Raw genomic sequence first — 14698 nt, 5'->3', positions numbered from 1 at the left:
TACATCGAACCCCCCTTAACCCAGAAGACAGGTAACGAACACCTCCCCTCCAATGTATAACATTGCGGGAATGAGGGTACCTGGACTTTGAGGGTCTGCGGATCAGGTAAGATCCCAGACGGGATTGCTGCTTTAAATATTGTGAAGCGGGGGCATCCAGACACTAGTTAAGGGGTGCATGAAACTAGTCATCCACATCTGGCTTTTTTTTTCTAGATTTGACATTTATACACACAGACACACACCAAGGACTAATTGTAGTATAATGTAATACAATAAATAAACTAATATCAAAAACGAATGTTCTTACTAGGAATTTATTCAATTTATTTAATTTATGGCTTTTTTTTAAATGCGTGGCTGGGGGCGGGACTAGAGGCGGGGTTGGGGGCGGGACTAGGTGGCGAGTAGATTTTTTGGTTCGGCGAGTAGATTTTTGGGTGATTTGTCAAGCACTGTATATATATATATTATTATTTATTTAGATATATTTTTTATTTACTTAGTGTGGGGCTGTTGTGTGTGATTTTTTTTTATTGTGGGTAGTGGGTGTGGGTGAAGGGGGTATTAGCCCCAATGGTGGTTGTTTAGGGCTTGCAGATGGGTAGCGGGAGGCCTTAACCCCATCATGACCATAGCGGTATTAACTGCTACGGTCGTGAAGGGGTTAAGTGGACCCGCAACCCCCCCCCCCCCGCAAGCCCTAAACAAACAACAAGGGCCAAATACCCCCTTCACCCACCCCCGCTACCCACAATATACCTGGCACGGTTGGTTAACCCCTTCATTGCTTTAGCGGTTAGCCGCTAAGGTAATGAAGTGGGCTTTAAGCTAAGGCCCCGCTTCCTCAGTCAGCGCGCCCGCACTGCAGACAGGCAGGGCGCTGAGATACACAGACCGTGATAAGCAGTCTGTAGGGAGCGGGAGCCGGAGTGGTAGGTGGGCGGGAGTGGGAGGCTTGAGCAGGAGAGGGGGCGTGGCTTGAGCGGAGGGACCCGCTACTCTCCTCCCCCTCCCTCCACGGTCTCGGGCTGGAGCTGCTGATGGAAGGTAATCAAAAGCAACACACACACACAGGCACTCATACACACACACACACACACATACACACACACACACACACACACACACACACACACACACACACACACACACACACACACACACACACACACACACACACACACACACACACACACACAGGCACACACAGGCACTCATACACACACACACACACACACAAACAGAGGCAGGCACTCACGCACTCAGGCACACACATACACAAACACAGACAGGCACTCACGCTGCTTTCCCTTCACACTCCTCCCGCTCCCCGAAGCCTCTCCTCCTCCCGAAGCCTCCCCTCCTCATTGGCTCACAGCCACACCACGTGACGCGTTGACGCCAGGGATAACAATTTTCTTGAATCCCCTAGCGGCTGCCGAGTCACAGCGTGTAGTGACCTGTACAGCCAGGGGGGACCGGCTCGGGAGGATTCCCCTGCTGGTGGGGAACTCTCGTGTGGCCGCCCGCGCCACCGGGCGCAGTGGGTCCCAGCCCTTAACATGCATTTTTCCTGTCTCGGATTCATGCCGGGGGTCTCCGATGCTGGTATCAGCTCCGGAGACCCCCGGCATCAGTCACAAACAGGAAAAAGGCCTGATTTTTTCTAAGTGACGCCCTTGCCGATGCTTTTCCCCACCGACCCGCCAACTTTGAGTTGGCGGGACGATTTGCCGAAAAAATGGCTTTTTGAGACTGCCGATCAGCTCATCGCTCTCCAAAGATACCGTTATTAAAATAAAAATCTCATGGTGCATAGGGCAGAGGATATATGAACATAGAGATCCAGTCAGGGTAAAGATCCTGGTTGGACAAGAAACCCACAATTGCACTCTATGAGGACAAACAATAGGTGGGACGGAAATATAGTCCCAGGCTTGTAGTCTATTGTGCCAAACAACGCAAAACAAAAAAGCTTTATTAAACATACTAGGGGACAAAAGCAGGGAGTGTAGGGTATAAACACAAGTGTATTTAAAATTAGGCGGTGGTGACACGGAGTAGAGGAAAAAGTTTCCTCCAAAGCCCACCATGGAAACTCTCATATAAAAGAGAATATGTCTCAGAATATATATATATATATATATATATATATATATATATATATATATATATATATATATATATATATATATATATATATATATAGTGTCAAACATGAAATATATCCACAGAGATACACAGAGATTCCTAGTTTGGAGCTCCTAATAGTAAACTGTATAAACGCTGGTTACCTTAATTCACACTGACTGTATGTCAACTAACTACCTACAAATTAGTGGGAGTACTGACATAGTGTAGCAATTTATGTGTGTGGTAACATAACCCAGGCTACTCAAAATACTGTTAACATATAAGTTTGCAACAAGCACAAAGTGATACAATGTATATACATGGGTAGTGTGTTCAGTAACATTGCAAGGGGGAAGAGCAGGAGAAATAAGTGCTGCTGGTGCATACAGTACATATAGGCTAAGGACATGACTGCGCTCTTCTTGGAGAGAGGACATAGTCGGGGGTCCGTCAAAAGAGCTTACAATAAAGCTAGAAGGGTACCTAGGGAACCTAGGGAACAACTGTTAGTAACCGGACAAAGACCAGGTCGTGACACCGATAATCACATTATGAGATACATTGGCACATACAATAGCCAATGGAACAACATTAGAAATATTTTTTCTAAACATTGGCATGTACTAATGGCGGACGGTGATCTTAAACAGGTTCTCAAGGCGAGTCCCACAATGACATGCAGAAGTGCAGGTAACCTCTAAGACACATTAGTACATTGCCACTACCAAGAAGAACAACCGAGAACTTGGCTAGGAGATGTAAAGCCCACTGGTTCATTTCCCTGCGGTAGATGCACTTACATGCATAAAACTAAGACCTTTTTGGGCCCTAAATTTAAAACATACTACATCAAGGACTATATAAATTGCCTCACCACAGGGGTAATGTACCTAATTACCTGTAAATGTGGGAAGAGGTACGTGGGAAAAACCCATAGACAAATAAAATACGCGTCCTTGAGCACATTGGGTCCATTAGGAACAACAAAGATGTACCAGTGGCTAAACACGTTAATGAAGCTCACAATGGTGACCTGACATCAGTGAGTTTCTGTGTTATTGAACATGTGTTATGGGGACAAAGGAAGGGGGATTGGGATCGACTCTTAATGCAAGTTGAATGTAGGTGGATATATACTCTACAGACACTATATCCAGATGGCCTCAGTGAGGGTTCATATATACACCATTCTGGTGATTACCCCTTTTTTATGTTGAGGTCTACTGTAGATAACAGCTGACCTAGGAGGTTTCATATATCTACTTATTGAACAAAAAAGACAATATGAACTTTAGTGTTGATGATGCATTCACTATCTAAGTGGGACCCAGAGATCTATTTTTTAATCGAGTCATACACTCTAGCGGAACTGTTTTGACTTATAGAGGCGGTTCCATGTAAGGGCTCACATTCCTACACCATCATCCCTATGTCCCCCGATATTATGTTTGGTCAGCCTTTCCTACGATCCACCCACCAACCCTTCCATTTAGTTCATGTTCCCTATCCAGGGACTGTATCCACTTATACTGGTCCTTTAACTCCTATACTACCCAGGAGTCTAGCCTGCATGCACTATATTGGCAAACGGACCCCTCATACCAAGTGACACATCTTCAGGCCATGTTGAGCCTATAACCAGCTTAGTATCTCTAGTATAGGGGCGGAGATTTTCTTCCTCACAGGGCATTTTCTGCACCATTAGACTAGTGCTGCATATGTACTGTATATACCACGTATGTGGCTCTCATGATCTTTTGTTTACCCTCCAGTTCCTCCCACCCCCCTCTGTTGTGTTTTAACAGTGTACTATATGTGTACACATGTACTATCAACACAGGAACACGACAAATGAGGGTGTATATCAATCATCCTTTATTTTAGAATAGTATGTGTAATGATGTGGTACCACAGTATGTAGGTGATGCCTGGTATTCTGGTAGTAACTGTTCCCACATCACCAGAAATATATTTAGGATTGTAAGCAACCTTCATTCCAGTTTTAGTTTGGCCAAGCTGCAAACAGGAAAGCTCCCTTTGTAAAGATCTAACATTAGAGTCTCTATTAACATAGACCTCAGTATGAGTTAACTATGAGGGACTCGTTAACTAGCCTCCTCCTATCGTGAGGTAGGGTATTAAAGGAAGAAGTGGATTAGCTCTCACTACCACTCCTGCCCTGACGAAGCGTAGCTTCCTACGCGAAACTGACCGTCGGTTTTAGATGACGTCGTTCTTCTGACGTCGGTGGTGGTGACCCGCGGTGTTAGGAGCTCCAGTGTACCGAGGAGATTGACATACATCCGGCTGTACTGGTAGTATCAAGCGCTGGCATACATTTATCCTTTTTCTTCTGCCCACATCTACCTACCTGACATATTAGGCAATGCGCACATGCCAATGTTACATGAATATGGCTCATTGATCTGGCATATGCTGTGATATCCGATGGGCTGGAATGGAACCCATGAAACAGATTATTTTAAGTGTTTAAATGCTATGTGTATACACCAACAGCACTTATTTCTCCTGCTCTTCCCCCTTGCAGTGTTACTGAACACACTACCCATGTATATACATTGTATCACTTTGTGCTTGTTGCAAACTTATATGTTAACAGTATTTTGAGCAGCCTGGGTTATGTTACCACACACATAAATTACTACACTATGTCAGTACTCCCACTAATTTGTAGGTAGTTAGTTGACATACAGTCAGTGTGAATTAAGGTAACCAGCGTTTATACAGTTTACTATTAGGAGCTCCAAACTAGGAATCTCTGTGTATCTCTGTGGATATATTTCATGTTTGACACCATATATATATATTCTGAGACATATTCTCTTTTATTGAATTCTTTGTATATCAGTATTGCTGACCTGAAGAAGAGAGGATAACTCTCGAAAGCTTGTCCTGTGACATAAATTGTTAGTCCAATAAAAAAGGTATCACCGAATACTGAAGAACATATATATATATATTTATTTATTATATTATATTTATATATATATATTTATACACTGGCGACACACTTTATTCGAGCTCGGCTAGTCCCACGAATTCGGGTATACCCGGGTGTATTGAGGTTTGTGACTGTTTTCTGCCCGAGTGCATTGAGTTATTTTCCAGGCAGGGATTGAAGCATTTTATTCCCGCTGGCTGCAATACTGCACAGTATATATATATATATATACTGCATTACAATTCATGAATTTATGCCACCTGGTAGACACGCGAAGCATTGCAGCCTATTAAATCCTAATCATTATCATTTAACAGATCAGCCGCCCATCAGCCAGGCATGAACCCAGGCTGGGAAGGCAAACGCAACGGGGCTTGTCAGAGGTGAGGAGCGGCGCATTCCAGGTATCTGCCAGGTACATACTGGGTATTTGCTCGAATAAAGTGTGTCGGTGCAGTATGAGAGTTTCCATGGTGGCCTTTGGAGAAACTTTTTCCTCTACTCCGTGTCACCACCACCTAATTTTAAATACATAAATACAAACAAGATATACAGCTCACTGAATTGATGATATTGTGCTGACACATTGGGGGAGTCTCTGCACCAACACACCATCATTGAGTGCTAAAAGTTCTCAAGTACGGTTCTGCACAGCAGAATACATGATTGCTTGACGCTGATTGCTCCTTATTGGACATAGTTCTATGAGCACTGATTATATTTGGACGGCATGTCCGTACACCACAGCTTCATCTGTATGCTGCTTATATTTTTCTAGCAGTGTTTAGTCATAGCTGTTTCCAGACTTTTATATTTCCTATCAGCTATACGTGTGATTTACGTGTGTGCTGTGTATGTCAACGTCATTAGGCGTAGAGTCAATCCACGTACCACAAACTTGTTATTGTGTTGCACCTACAGTGATAATATAATAACTTAACAGTTTAAAGTGATACTGTACTTATTAACAACACACTGTTAGGTGCTACATTCCACAGTACAGGTTGGTTTGATCGGTATGCTACGCCTCATGCCGCACAACACATGTATGTTGCTATAGTGATTACAGTCTTGTTAGTAGCTGTTATTCAGAGATCCTGTGTTCTATATTCATAGGCTGTATCTGGTGTTAATTAGCTTTTCTGAATTATTTCAGATACACGTAAAAGCGGTATACACCTCTAGCCTAACCCCACCTCCCTATCCCCTCCCTGTATTAGTACATTGTGTGTTTATTACCAATATTCTGTATGTAGAATTTATTTTAATAGGACAATTATTAAACGTGAAGTTTTAAAAGCCCAGGAGTGCGTTTGTAAAATGAGCTTCTAGTGGTGGACGGAGGCACTAATATGCTCTCGCTTTCCAACCTTTTTGTGTATTAATTTTAATATACTTGTGTTTATACCCTACACTCCCTGCTTTTGTCCACTAGTATGTCTTACTAAAGCATTTTTGTTTTGCGTCGTTTGGCACAATAGGCTACAAGCCTGGGACTATATTTCCGTCCCACCTATTGTTTGTCCTCATAGAGTGCAATTGTGGGTTTCTTGTCCAACCAGGATCTTTACCCTGACTGTATCTCTATGGATTTAAATTGCACCAATCAGGTATTCAACGCGACGCGACCAAAGTGATTTACATTTGTTTCTTTTTTGCCACTGATGGCGCAGATTGAGAAATGTTAGGTTAGTCTAGCGCCGGGGTCCCAACTCCCATCCTCAAGGAAACTTACAAAATAAAAATATAGCCACGAGCTACAAACACGGCCCGCGGGGTGTCTGTCATGATAGCCACAGGGTTATAATATACACCAAATACTCTGGGTTAAATTGAATACGACTGTGATATAATAAAAATATTTAATTCCTTAAAAGACAGGTGGACACACAATGTTAGACAAATAACAATGGAAATATATACACTTACTTGGGAAGTGGACAATGAAATAGCCCAGAACTCAGGCTAGCAGTTCGTCAGCGACAGGAACCATTCAGGTAGAATAACGAAGACAACAAAGACAATGGGCATAGAGCTTGCAATCGTTTATATGGGAGTTGGGCTCTATCCCTAACATTGGGACTCAGGTATTGGATGACAATTACCTGGACCCAATTACCTTTTGCCAGCTGACGTGGGAAGCAAGATAGTACCTGCCTACAGGGGGTTGGCACTCTTCTATTCAGAGGTCCATTTCCTTAGCCCCACTCTCAAAAGTTGGCTTCTCCAAGTCTGCCAGATGGGGATCTGGGCCGGTGAACTCTGACTATAGGTGTGAATTATGGCACTTAATCTAAAAAGCCATGTCCTGCTCTTTCTCCGTCCTGCATACTTAATCCGGGGGAGTGAGCCTTTATTCTGTGTTTTCCCTGTAGACACACGGTCGCTCTCTGGCCATTAACATATCCGATGGGCCAGTAACTTTCGCGGGCTTTACAGTAGGCATGAAATACAGTAAACCTTACAACAATTTATACATATTAAAATACTCCGTTTGGTTAATCTGAGAGAGCTGCAAATAGCCATACCCTCATGACGGAGGCATGACTATCTGGTGGCCAAATTTCAGCCCTCCAGCTATCACTAAACCGGAGATAGCAAACATCATGTTATACAAACCACATTTCTCTGCCATTGGAGTCAATGGCAGCAACCACACTTTACACAGTTAACCTTACCCCGTTCGGTTAGCCTGAGAGGACTGGGAATGGCCATGCAACCATGCCGGTGATGTGACTACCTGGTGGCCAAATTCCAGTCCTCTAGCCCTCACCGAACCGGAGATACTGATTTAGGTTTTATACAATTTTGCACTTAGCATCTTATTTCCCTCATGGCGGCCAATGACGGTGACCGTAACTTTACATATGAATTACTCTCTGTTCGGTTAGTCTGAGAGGGCTGGAAACTGTCATCCAATCATGCCTGAGGCATGACTACCCGGTAGCCAAATTCCAGCTCTCCAGCTATCACCGTACCGGTGATAGGGATATCAGGTTTTAAACATTCTTGAAACCTAGTGGCTTTTTTCCACCATTGTGGCCAATGGCACCAACCCTCGTGGCGGGCTCGTCCCTTTCTCGCGGCCATTGCCCGTCAGACCCGGTTGGGGTCGAGTGAGGAGGTTCCCACGAGCTAGGGGCAGAAAGAATTTTATCGCTAGCTGCCCCAGAACAAAGTTATAAACTTTTATATGTTTATAACATGTTTATAATGCACTTAGTTCTTAGAAAGCGGAATCTAGGTATTCCCCATTGAAATGCATTACTCCATTCATTTTAATGGGGAAGCTCCGCTCGTCCTCTCGGTCTCCATCTGCTGGTCTTTCTCGGTATAGGACCAAAAACCTCTCAATCTCCATTGAATCCAATGGTGACCTATGGGACAGTGCCAGCAAATGGTGGGTGAAAATGCGGGAAGGGGAACAAAGGGCTATAAACAATCCAACACAGTTAACCCTTTCCCTCCAGACCTGATCCCACTGTATGTGCTTGGTGTAAACACTGTATGAGCATGAACACATTTAAAACCAAGGGTAAGACCTTTTGCAGAGGGGAATACATTTAGTGCTGAAGCAGGGAAATGCATACAAATTATTACTCATAATTACATTAATACCTTGCCTCCTGGATGGTTGTAGGGGTTACCAGCTGGGGAGTAACCCCTTTATTGCCGGGATGGCAACCCCCTCCCGCCCCCCATCAAAGGGTCAAGTCCTGACCCCAGACACATATTGCTAACCCATGATTGACGGCTGGACACTTATCGGTAACAGGCTCACCGCTCTTAAACCAGGGAGGTGAGGGGGTGAAGGGGGTATTATCAGGGAATGTTTCTTTAACTGTAGTATTAGTAAATTACTCCAGCCGCTCCTCTTATTGATTCCGATCCAATATGGCAGGGCCAAATCCAGTCATCAACGGCCAACAACAGGTTATTTTTAAGGATATCTCTGCTTCAGCACAGGTGGTGCAGTCGTTGACTGAGTCACCTGTGCTGAAGCAGGGATATTCTTAAAATCTGACCTGTTGGTGGCCCTTGAGGACTGGAGTGACCCACCCCTGCAATAGGGTGAGAATGCAGGTAAGAAATACACCAACTTTCATTCATTTTGATGTTTGATTAACAGAACCGAACTGGATCCCATTTCTGTGGGGGATCTCTCATCAACCCTTACTGGGTCATCTCAGCCGCTCACTGCGATGTCCGGTGAGTATCTCAAACCTGCCTGGGGATGTGTGAGATTAGAACTTTACGTGACATTGAAATTGGGGGAGTGAAATTGCCCCGAACAGCTTTATTTTCATCTTCTTATATCTGGGTGTTTTGCACGCGCCTCCTTGGGATTTGGGGAGTCCCCCCAAGGATTTACATGCCTCACACATTATAATCAGCTATTTAATTCTGCAACTAAGTGCATCATTTTTCGGACTCTCTTTTGCTGCTGTAAATCCCTTTGCCTAGAAATCTGCATCAACCACAGTTCCAGGTGCACCAAAGGGGGGCTAATCTTTAGCACGCCTTTACTTCCATTCATGTGAATGCTAACGCTTAGGACCATTTTGTGGATATGGGCCCCAGAGCCTGTCTGCAGAAAAACTGTAAGATAATTTTAATGAAACAAAAAGAATCCCATACAGTAGCATTGAATCAGGGCTGTTTCTTTGTTACAAAGCTGCAGGTGCTGGTGTTAGTGTTGCACAGTAACAGAGGGGAGACTTTGCTCTTCCTGGGTAGCCTTTTATAATGTGGTACCCTTTAAATGACTCTTTATATCAGGGAGCTGCCTAGGGAATCATAGTGATGAACAGTACTTGGATTTAGAGACAGAGAAAACCATCCATTTTAGATTTGGAACACGCCTACTAAAGTCAGTCACAATGGGTTATTGCTGGAGCCACAAACTAAACAATATTCATGGACGTATTAATGTCACAGGAAAATATTTAGAATATAACTTTTAATAACTCAATACATAACATTAAACAATGTATGTAATGTTCAATATACAAACAAAATAAGGAAAAGGAAACTATGTGATTATATGAAATGGATAGGAAATCTCTCTGAATATTGGGTAACCGATGGATAGATCTGTTTCCTTGGATTGTATTTAATAGTCTATTTTTGCCCAATAAATATCAAGGGAGTGGGAGAGACTCAGTGAGTAAAGGCACTGACTGGCACTGAGAGTTTGAACCTGGTTCAATTCCTGGTGTCGGCTCCTTGTGACCTTGGGCAAGTCACTTTATCTCCCTGTGCCGCAGTCACCAAAGACATAGATTGTAAGCTCCACGGGGCAGGGACCTGTGCCTGCAAAATGTCTCTGTAAAGCGCTGCGTAAAATTAGCAGCGCTATACAAGAACATGCTATTATTATTATACTCCATATATCTATATATCTCTCCAGTAACTATCTAAATGCTATAACAAAGTTACGTTATTGATGTGGGAAGCTTTAATGATGGAGAATTACCAAACTTGTAATAGAGTGGTGTGCTATTATAGGTAATTAGTAACTGTGAAAGTCCAATGAATGGCTTGAGATATCCAATAGATGATAATCTAGTCCAGTAGACAGCAGGTTCCTCAGCAACAACAGTGATATGATATGCAGGGAAGACAAGAGAACAAGATCATAGTGTACCAAAATATGGTTAAAACATGTAACACATAAACAAACAAGCACATACAACAATAAACATGTAGGCTGACTAATAACAATAGAATTTAATGAACACAATAAAATACAGCAACTGGTAATGAGCAGGTACAGGATCCGGTTGTGAAAAACCGGAATCTTACTTACAGCAAGTCCATAGGATATGCGCAGGTATAGGGATAGAGATGATCCGGCGGTAGATGATGGAGGACGCCTGTGGAAGCCCGCAAGTAGCTCCTCAGATTGCTGCCGTTATGGGCAGCCTTCTCTTCCGCTCCACGAGGTGCCCTCCGCTCGCGACCGTAACTACATCACAGCAGGCGGGAAAGCCTGCCGCTCGCGCCCGGAAACCACGTCACAAAGGGCGGGACAACGCTCCAAATCTAACCGGGTCTCACTTCAAATGGTAATCCAAATTTACCGCGGCTCCAGGGACTGCTATAGTACTCTGCTCCTCTATCAGTAATAAGCTGTTAAATGATTCTCAAAGGCCCAACGCGTTTCGTGCGCATGCGCACTTCTTCAGGGGTACCGCGTTGGGCCTTTCAGAATCATTTAACAGCTTATTACTGATAGAGGAGCAGAGTACTATAGCAGTCCCTGGAGCCGCGGTAAATTTGGATTACCATTTGAAGTGAGACCCGGTTAGATTTGGAGCGTTGTCTCGCCCCTTGTGACGTGGTTTCCGGGCTCGAGCAGCAGGCTTTCCCGCCTGCTATGACGTAGTTCCGGTCGCGAGCGGAGGGCACCTCGTGGAGCGGAAGAGAAGGCTGCCCATATCGGCAGCAATCTGAGGAGCTACTTGCGAACTTCCACAGGCGTCCTCCATCATCTACCGCCGGATCATCTCTATCCCTATACCTGCGCATATCCTATGGACTTGCTGTAAGTAGGATTCCGGTTTTTCACAACCGGATCCTGTACCTGCTCATCACCAGTTGCTGTATTTTATTGTGTTCATTAAATTCTATTGTTATTAGTCAGCCTACATGTTTATTGTTGTATGTGCTTGTTTGTTTATGTGTTACATGTTTTAACCATATTTTGGTACACTATGATCTTGTTCTCTTGTCTTCCCTGCATATCATATCACTGTTGTTGCTGAGGAACCTGCTGTCTACTGGACTAGATTATCATCTATTGGATATCTCAAGCTATTCATTGGACTTTTATTTATCCCACTATTTGGACTCTAAGGCGCCGGTCTGTATTGTTTTTTCTTGTGTTCTACTAACTGTGTTTGGGTTAGTTTTCCTGGTAGCCTTGCTTATTTTATTTAATCATAATTATTTCATATATTATATCACATTGTTGTTAATAGAATTGTGTTCACTTATTTTTTATCGCTATATACACCATTCTCTTTTTTTTAATTAGTAACTGTGGTTCAGAAGATATTTTTGTAACCTGATTCCACATAGTAATTTGGTCTAAGGTTGTAATAAATTAACCCCTGTCTTCTTAAATCACTGGCATGCTGGATGAACACATACATGTTACAGGGTAATTAGAGGGTAACCAATTAGAGCCAAACCAACATACTGTGTGCTACTGTGTGACAGTTACAGTTAAGGCTAAATAACCTGGTTTAAAAAAATGAATATTTATCCGGTATCTCAGGTGTGCGTCTTTATGAGCACGTATCTCTTCCTATGTTATTTGGAGGGAGGTTGTGGTACTCAAGATTTGAAAATATAAAAACTTATTGATACTCCTGTGTCATCCATACTCTCTAATACCCTCATGCTGTGACCTCTGGTATTAACGATGGTATTTCCACGTCTTTCTCTCTTGCACAGAACTTCCGATTTTGTTGTTTTGGGTATGTACAATCGGGCTTCCACATCTGAAGCCAGGCAGGTCAAAGGCATCTCCAAGGTAAGGTACTGATAGATGAAGATTGTATGGAAGGCAAACAAGGGGTGGGGGGGGCTTCTTTAAAAGTTTTGATCCCTTTGCTCCCGGGGAGGGGGGGGAGGCGATCAAGTTTGCTACTTTGTTCCCTGCATTCCTGAAGTGTTTATTATTATTATCATAGTTTGTTTGTAAAGCACCAACATATTCCGTAGCGCAGTATGATGCGAGTGCGGAGAGATGTAAATTACATAAACTGAATGACATACAGGTAAGGACAGACATGCACTAACAGATACAGAAGGTAATGAGGGCCCTCGTCCTGAGAGCTTACACTCTAGAACATGATTCAGCACAGGTGGCTCAATCAGTGGCTCAGTCTTCAACTGAGCAACATGTGCCAAAGAAGGGATATCCTTTTACCTGACCCTTGAGAACTGGAGTTGGACTCCCATTATCTTGAGGGAATAAGGGGCAACATGGAAGCAAAAGGTAAAATGGCTGCTTGTTGAGGGACGGAATGTACATCAGGATGGAGAATGGTTGTCATGGAACAGAAATACCCCTGTCTGCCTTTTCTGTTTCAGCCCCCCTTTCCCTTGGCAGTTCTGCCTGCTAGTTGTGCTTGGATGTCACTTTCCTTGCAGTTCACTCCCAGTGCAGATGGAATGGATACATTATGTAGCCCTTTTTCCTTCCAGTCTGCCACACCCCTGGTTGCTCTGGCAACATCTCCAGTCCTCCAGTTAATTGACTTTCCCATGTTCTCCCCTGTCTTTTGCTGACAGTTAGTGCAGTCTCACTCAACCTTTAGTGTGACCCTTGCCCCTCACTTCCTTTTCCACCATAACCTCTGGATGAGTGAGCACTCTGCTGTAACTCCTGTACTGGTAGGATTATCTTTTTCACCTGCCTTTAACTACCAAGCACACACAGAGAGACATTATCCCTACATCAACATCTCTACACAAGTACATGTTTTTTTACCTGCTTTCCACAAATAAAGTAAAGAAAAGAAACAGACCTTGTTGTGCTTGGAAAAGAGGGCCAAGTTGACACTATCTGGGCTAAATCATCCTACATATGACCCTGGCTTTCAGAATACTGGTCTACTGCATGGCTGCCAACAGGGGGGACAGAAGGGTCAAATATTCCGGAGCCTGGTGACTGCGGGGGGCCCGGTGCTGCAAATTGGTCCTTATCTCTGGCCAGGCCCGGCTGCTAGTCATGGCCAGCCCCGGTTCTCCATAAGATGCAGGCCTCTTCCTCACTATATGTCCCACGCCGAGCTTCCAACCTGTGGTGGCGCGTGATGAACCCCTCTGACATCAGCGTGCCGGAAGTAATCTGGACCTCAGCTTTCGTGCACTCTGACTTTTGAAGCTCAGCATGGGACACAGAGTGTGGTGGCCTGCAGTTGATGGAGAGCCGGGGCCTGGCTATGGCTTGGCCATACCAGAGGTCAGCCCCAACATACAGCACCAGCCACCGGGCCCGGCCTGACCATCACCAAGATGTCTACTTTTTTTAATATGTATTATTGGTGGGAGTCTTTTAATATGTATTGGGGGAGTGGGGGTCTTTTTATATGTATTGGGGAGAGTGGGGGTCTTTTTATATGTATTGGTGTGGAGTAGGTGTCTTTTTATATGTGTTGAGGGGAGTGCTTTTTTATATGTATTGGGGGTCTTTTTATATGTAGTTGGGGTCTTTTTATATGTATTGCGGGGAGTGGGGGTCTATATATATTGGTGGGGAGTGGTTGTCTTTTTATATGTATTGTGGAGTTGGGGTCTATTTCTATGTTTTTGGGGGTGTGGGGGTCTTTTTATATGTATTGGGGAAGTGGGGGTCTTTTCATATGTATTGGGGGAGTGGGGTCTTTTTATATGTATTGGGGTCTTTTTATTATGTATTGGGGGAGTAAGGGTCTTTTTAATATGGAATGGGGAGAGGGGGTCATTTTAATATGCAATGGGGGGGTTGGTATTATTTTGTGGTGGGGGATTTAGTGAGAGTGGTGTAATTGATAGAAGGTGAGTGCGAGTGAGAGGAGAGAGGGGGTGTTCGGTGGTGAGTAAGTG

The 14698-nt window shown here is 43.9% G+C and overlaps 1 protein-coding gene across 1 annotated transcript in view; it reads left to right on the top strand.

The window, feature by feature from the left end:
- Positions 1-14698, top strand: part of LOC142470108 (chymotrypsinogen A-like) — a 205134-nt gene that overhangs the window by 143398 nt on the left and 47038 nt on the right. Inside the window, exons 3-4 of the mRNA XM_075577044.1 lie at positions 9228-9307; positions 12560-12638. Coding sequence (XP_075433159.1) covers positions 9228-9307; positions 12560-12638 — 159 coding nt within the window. The remainder of the gene's footprint in view (positions 1-9227; positions 9308-12559; positions 12639-14698) is intronic.

The sequence above is a fragment of the Ascaphus truei genome, chromosome 19 (genome assembly GCF_040206685.1).
Source record: "Ascaphus truei isolate aAscTru1 chromosome 19, aAscTru1.hap1, whole genome shotgun sequence".
NCBI classification, from domain to species: Eukaryota; Metazoa; Chordata; class Amphibia; order Anura; family Ascaphidae; genus Ascaphus; species Ascaphus truei.
This window is presented reverse-complemented; position numbering and strand designations above follow the sequence as displayed.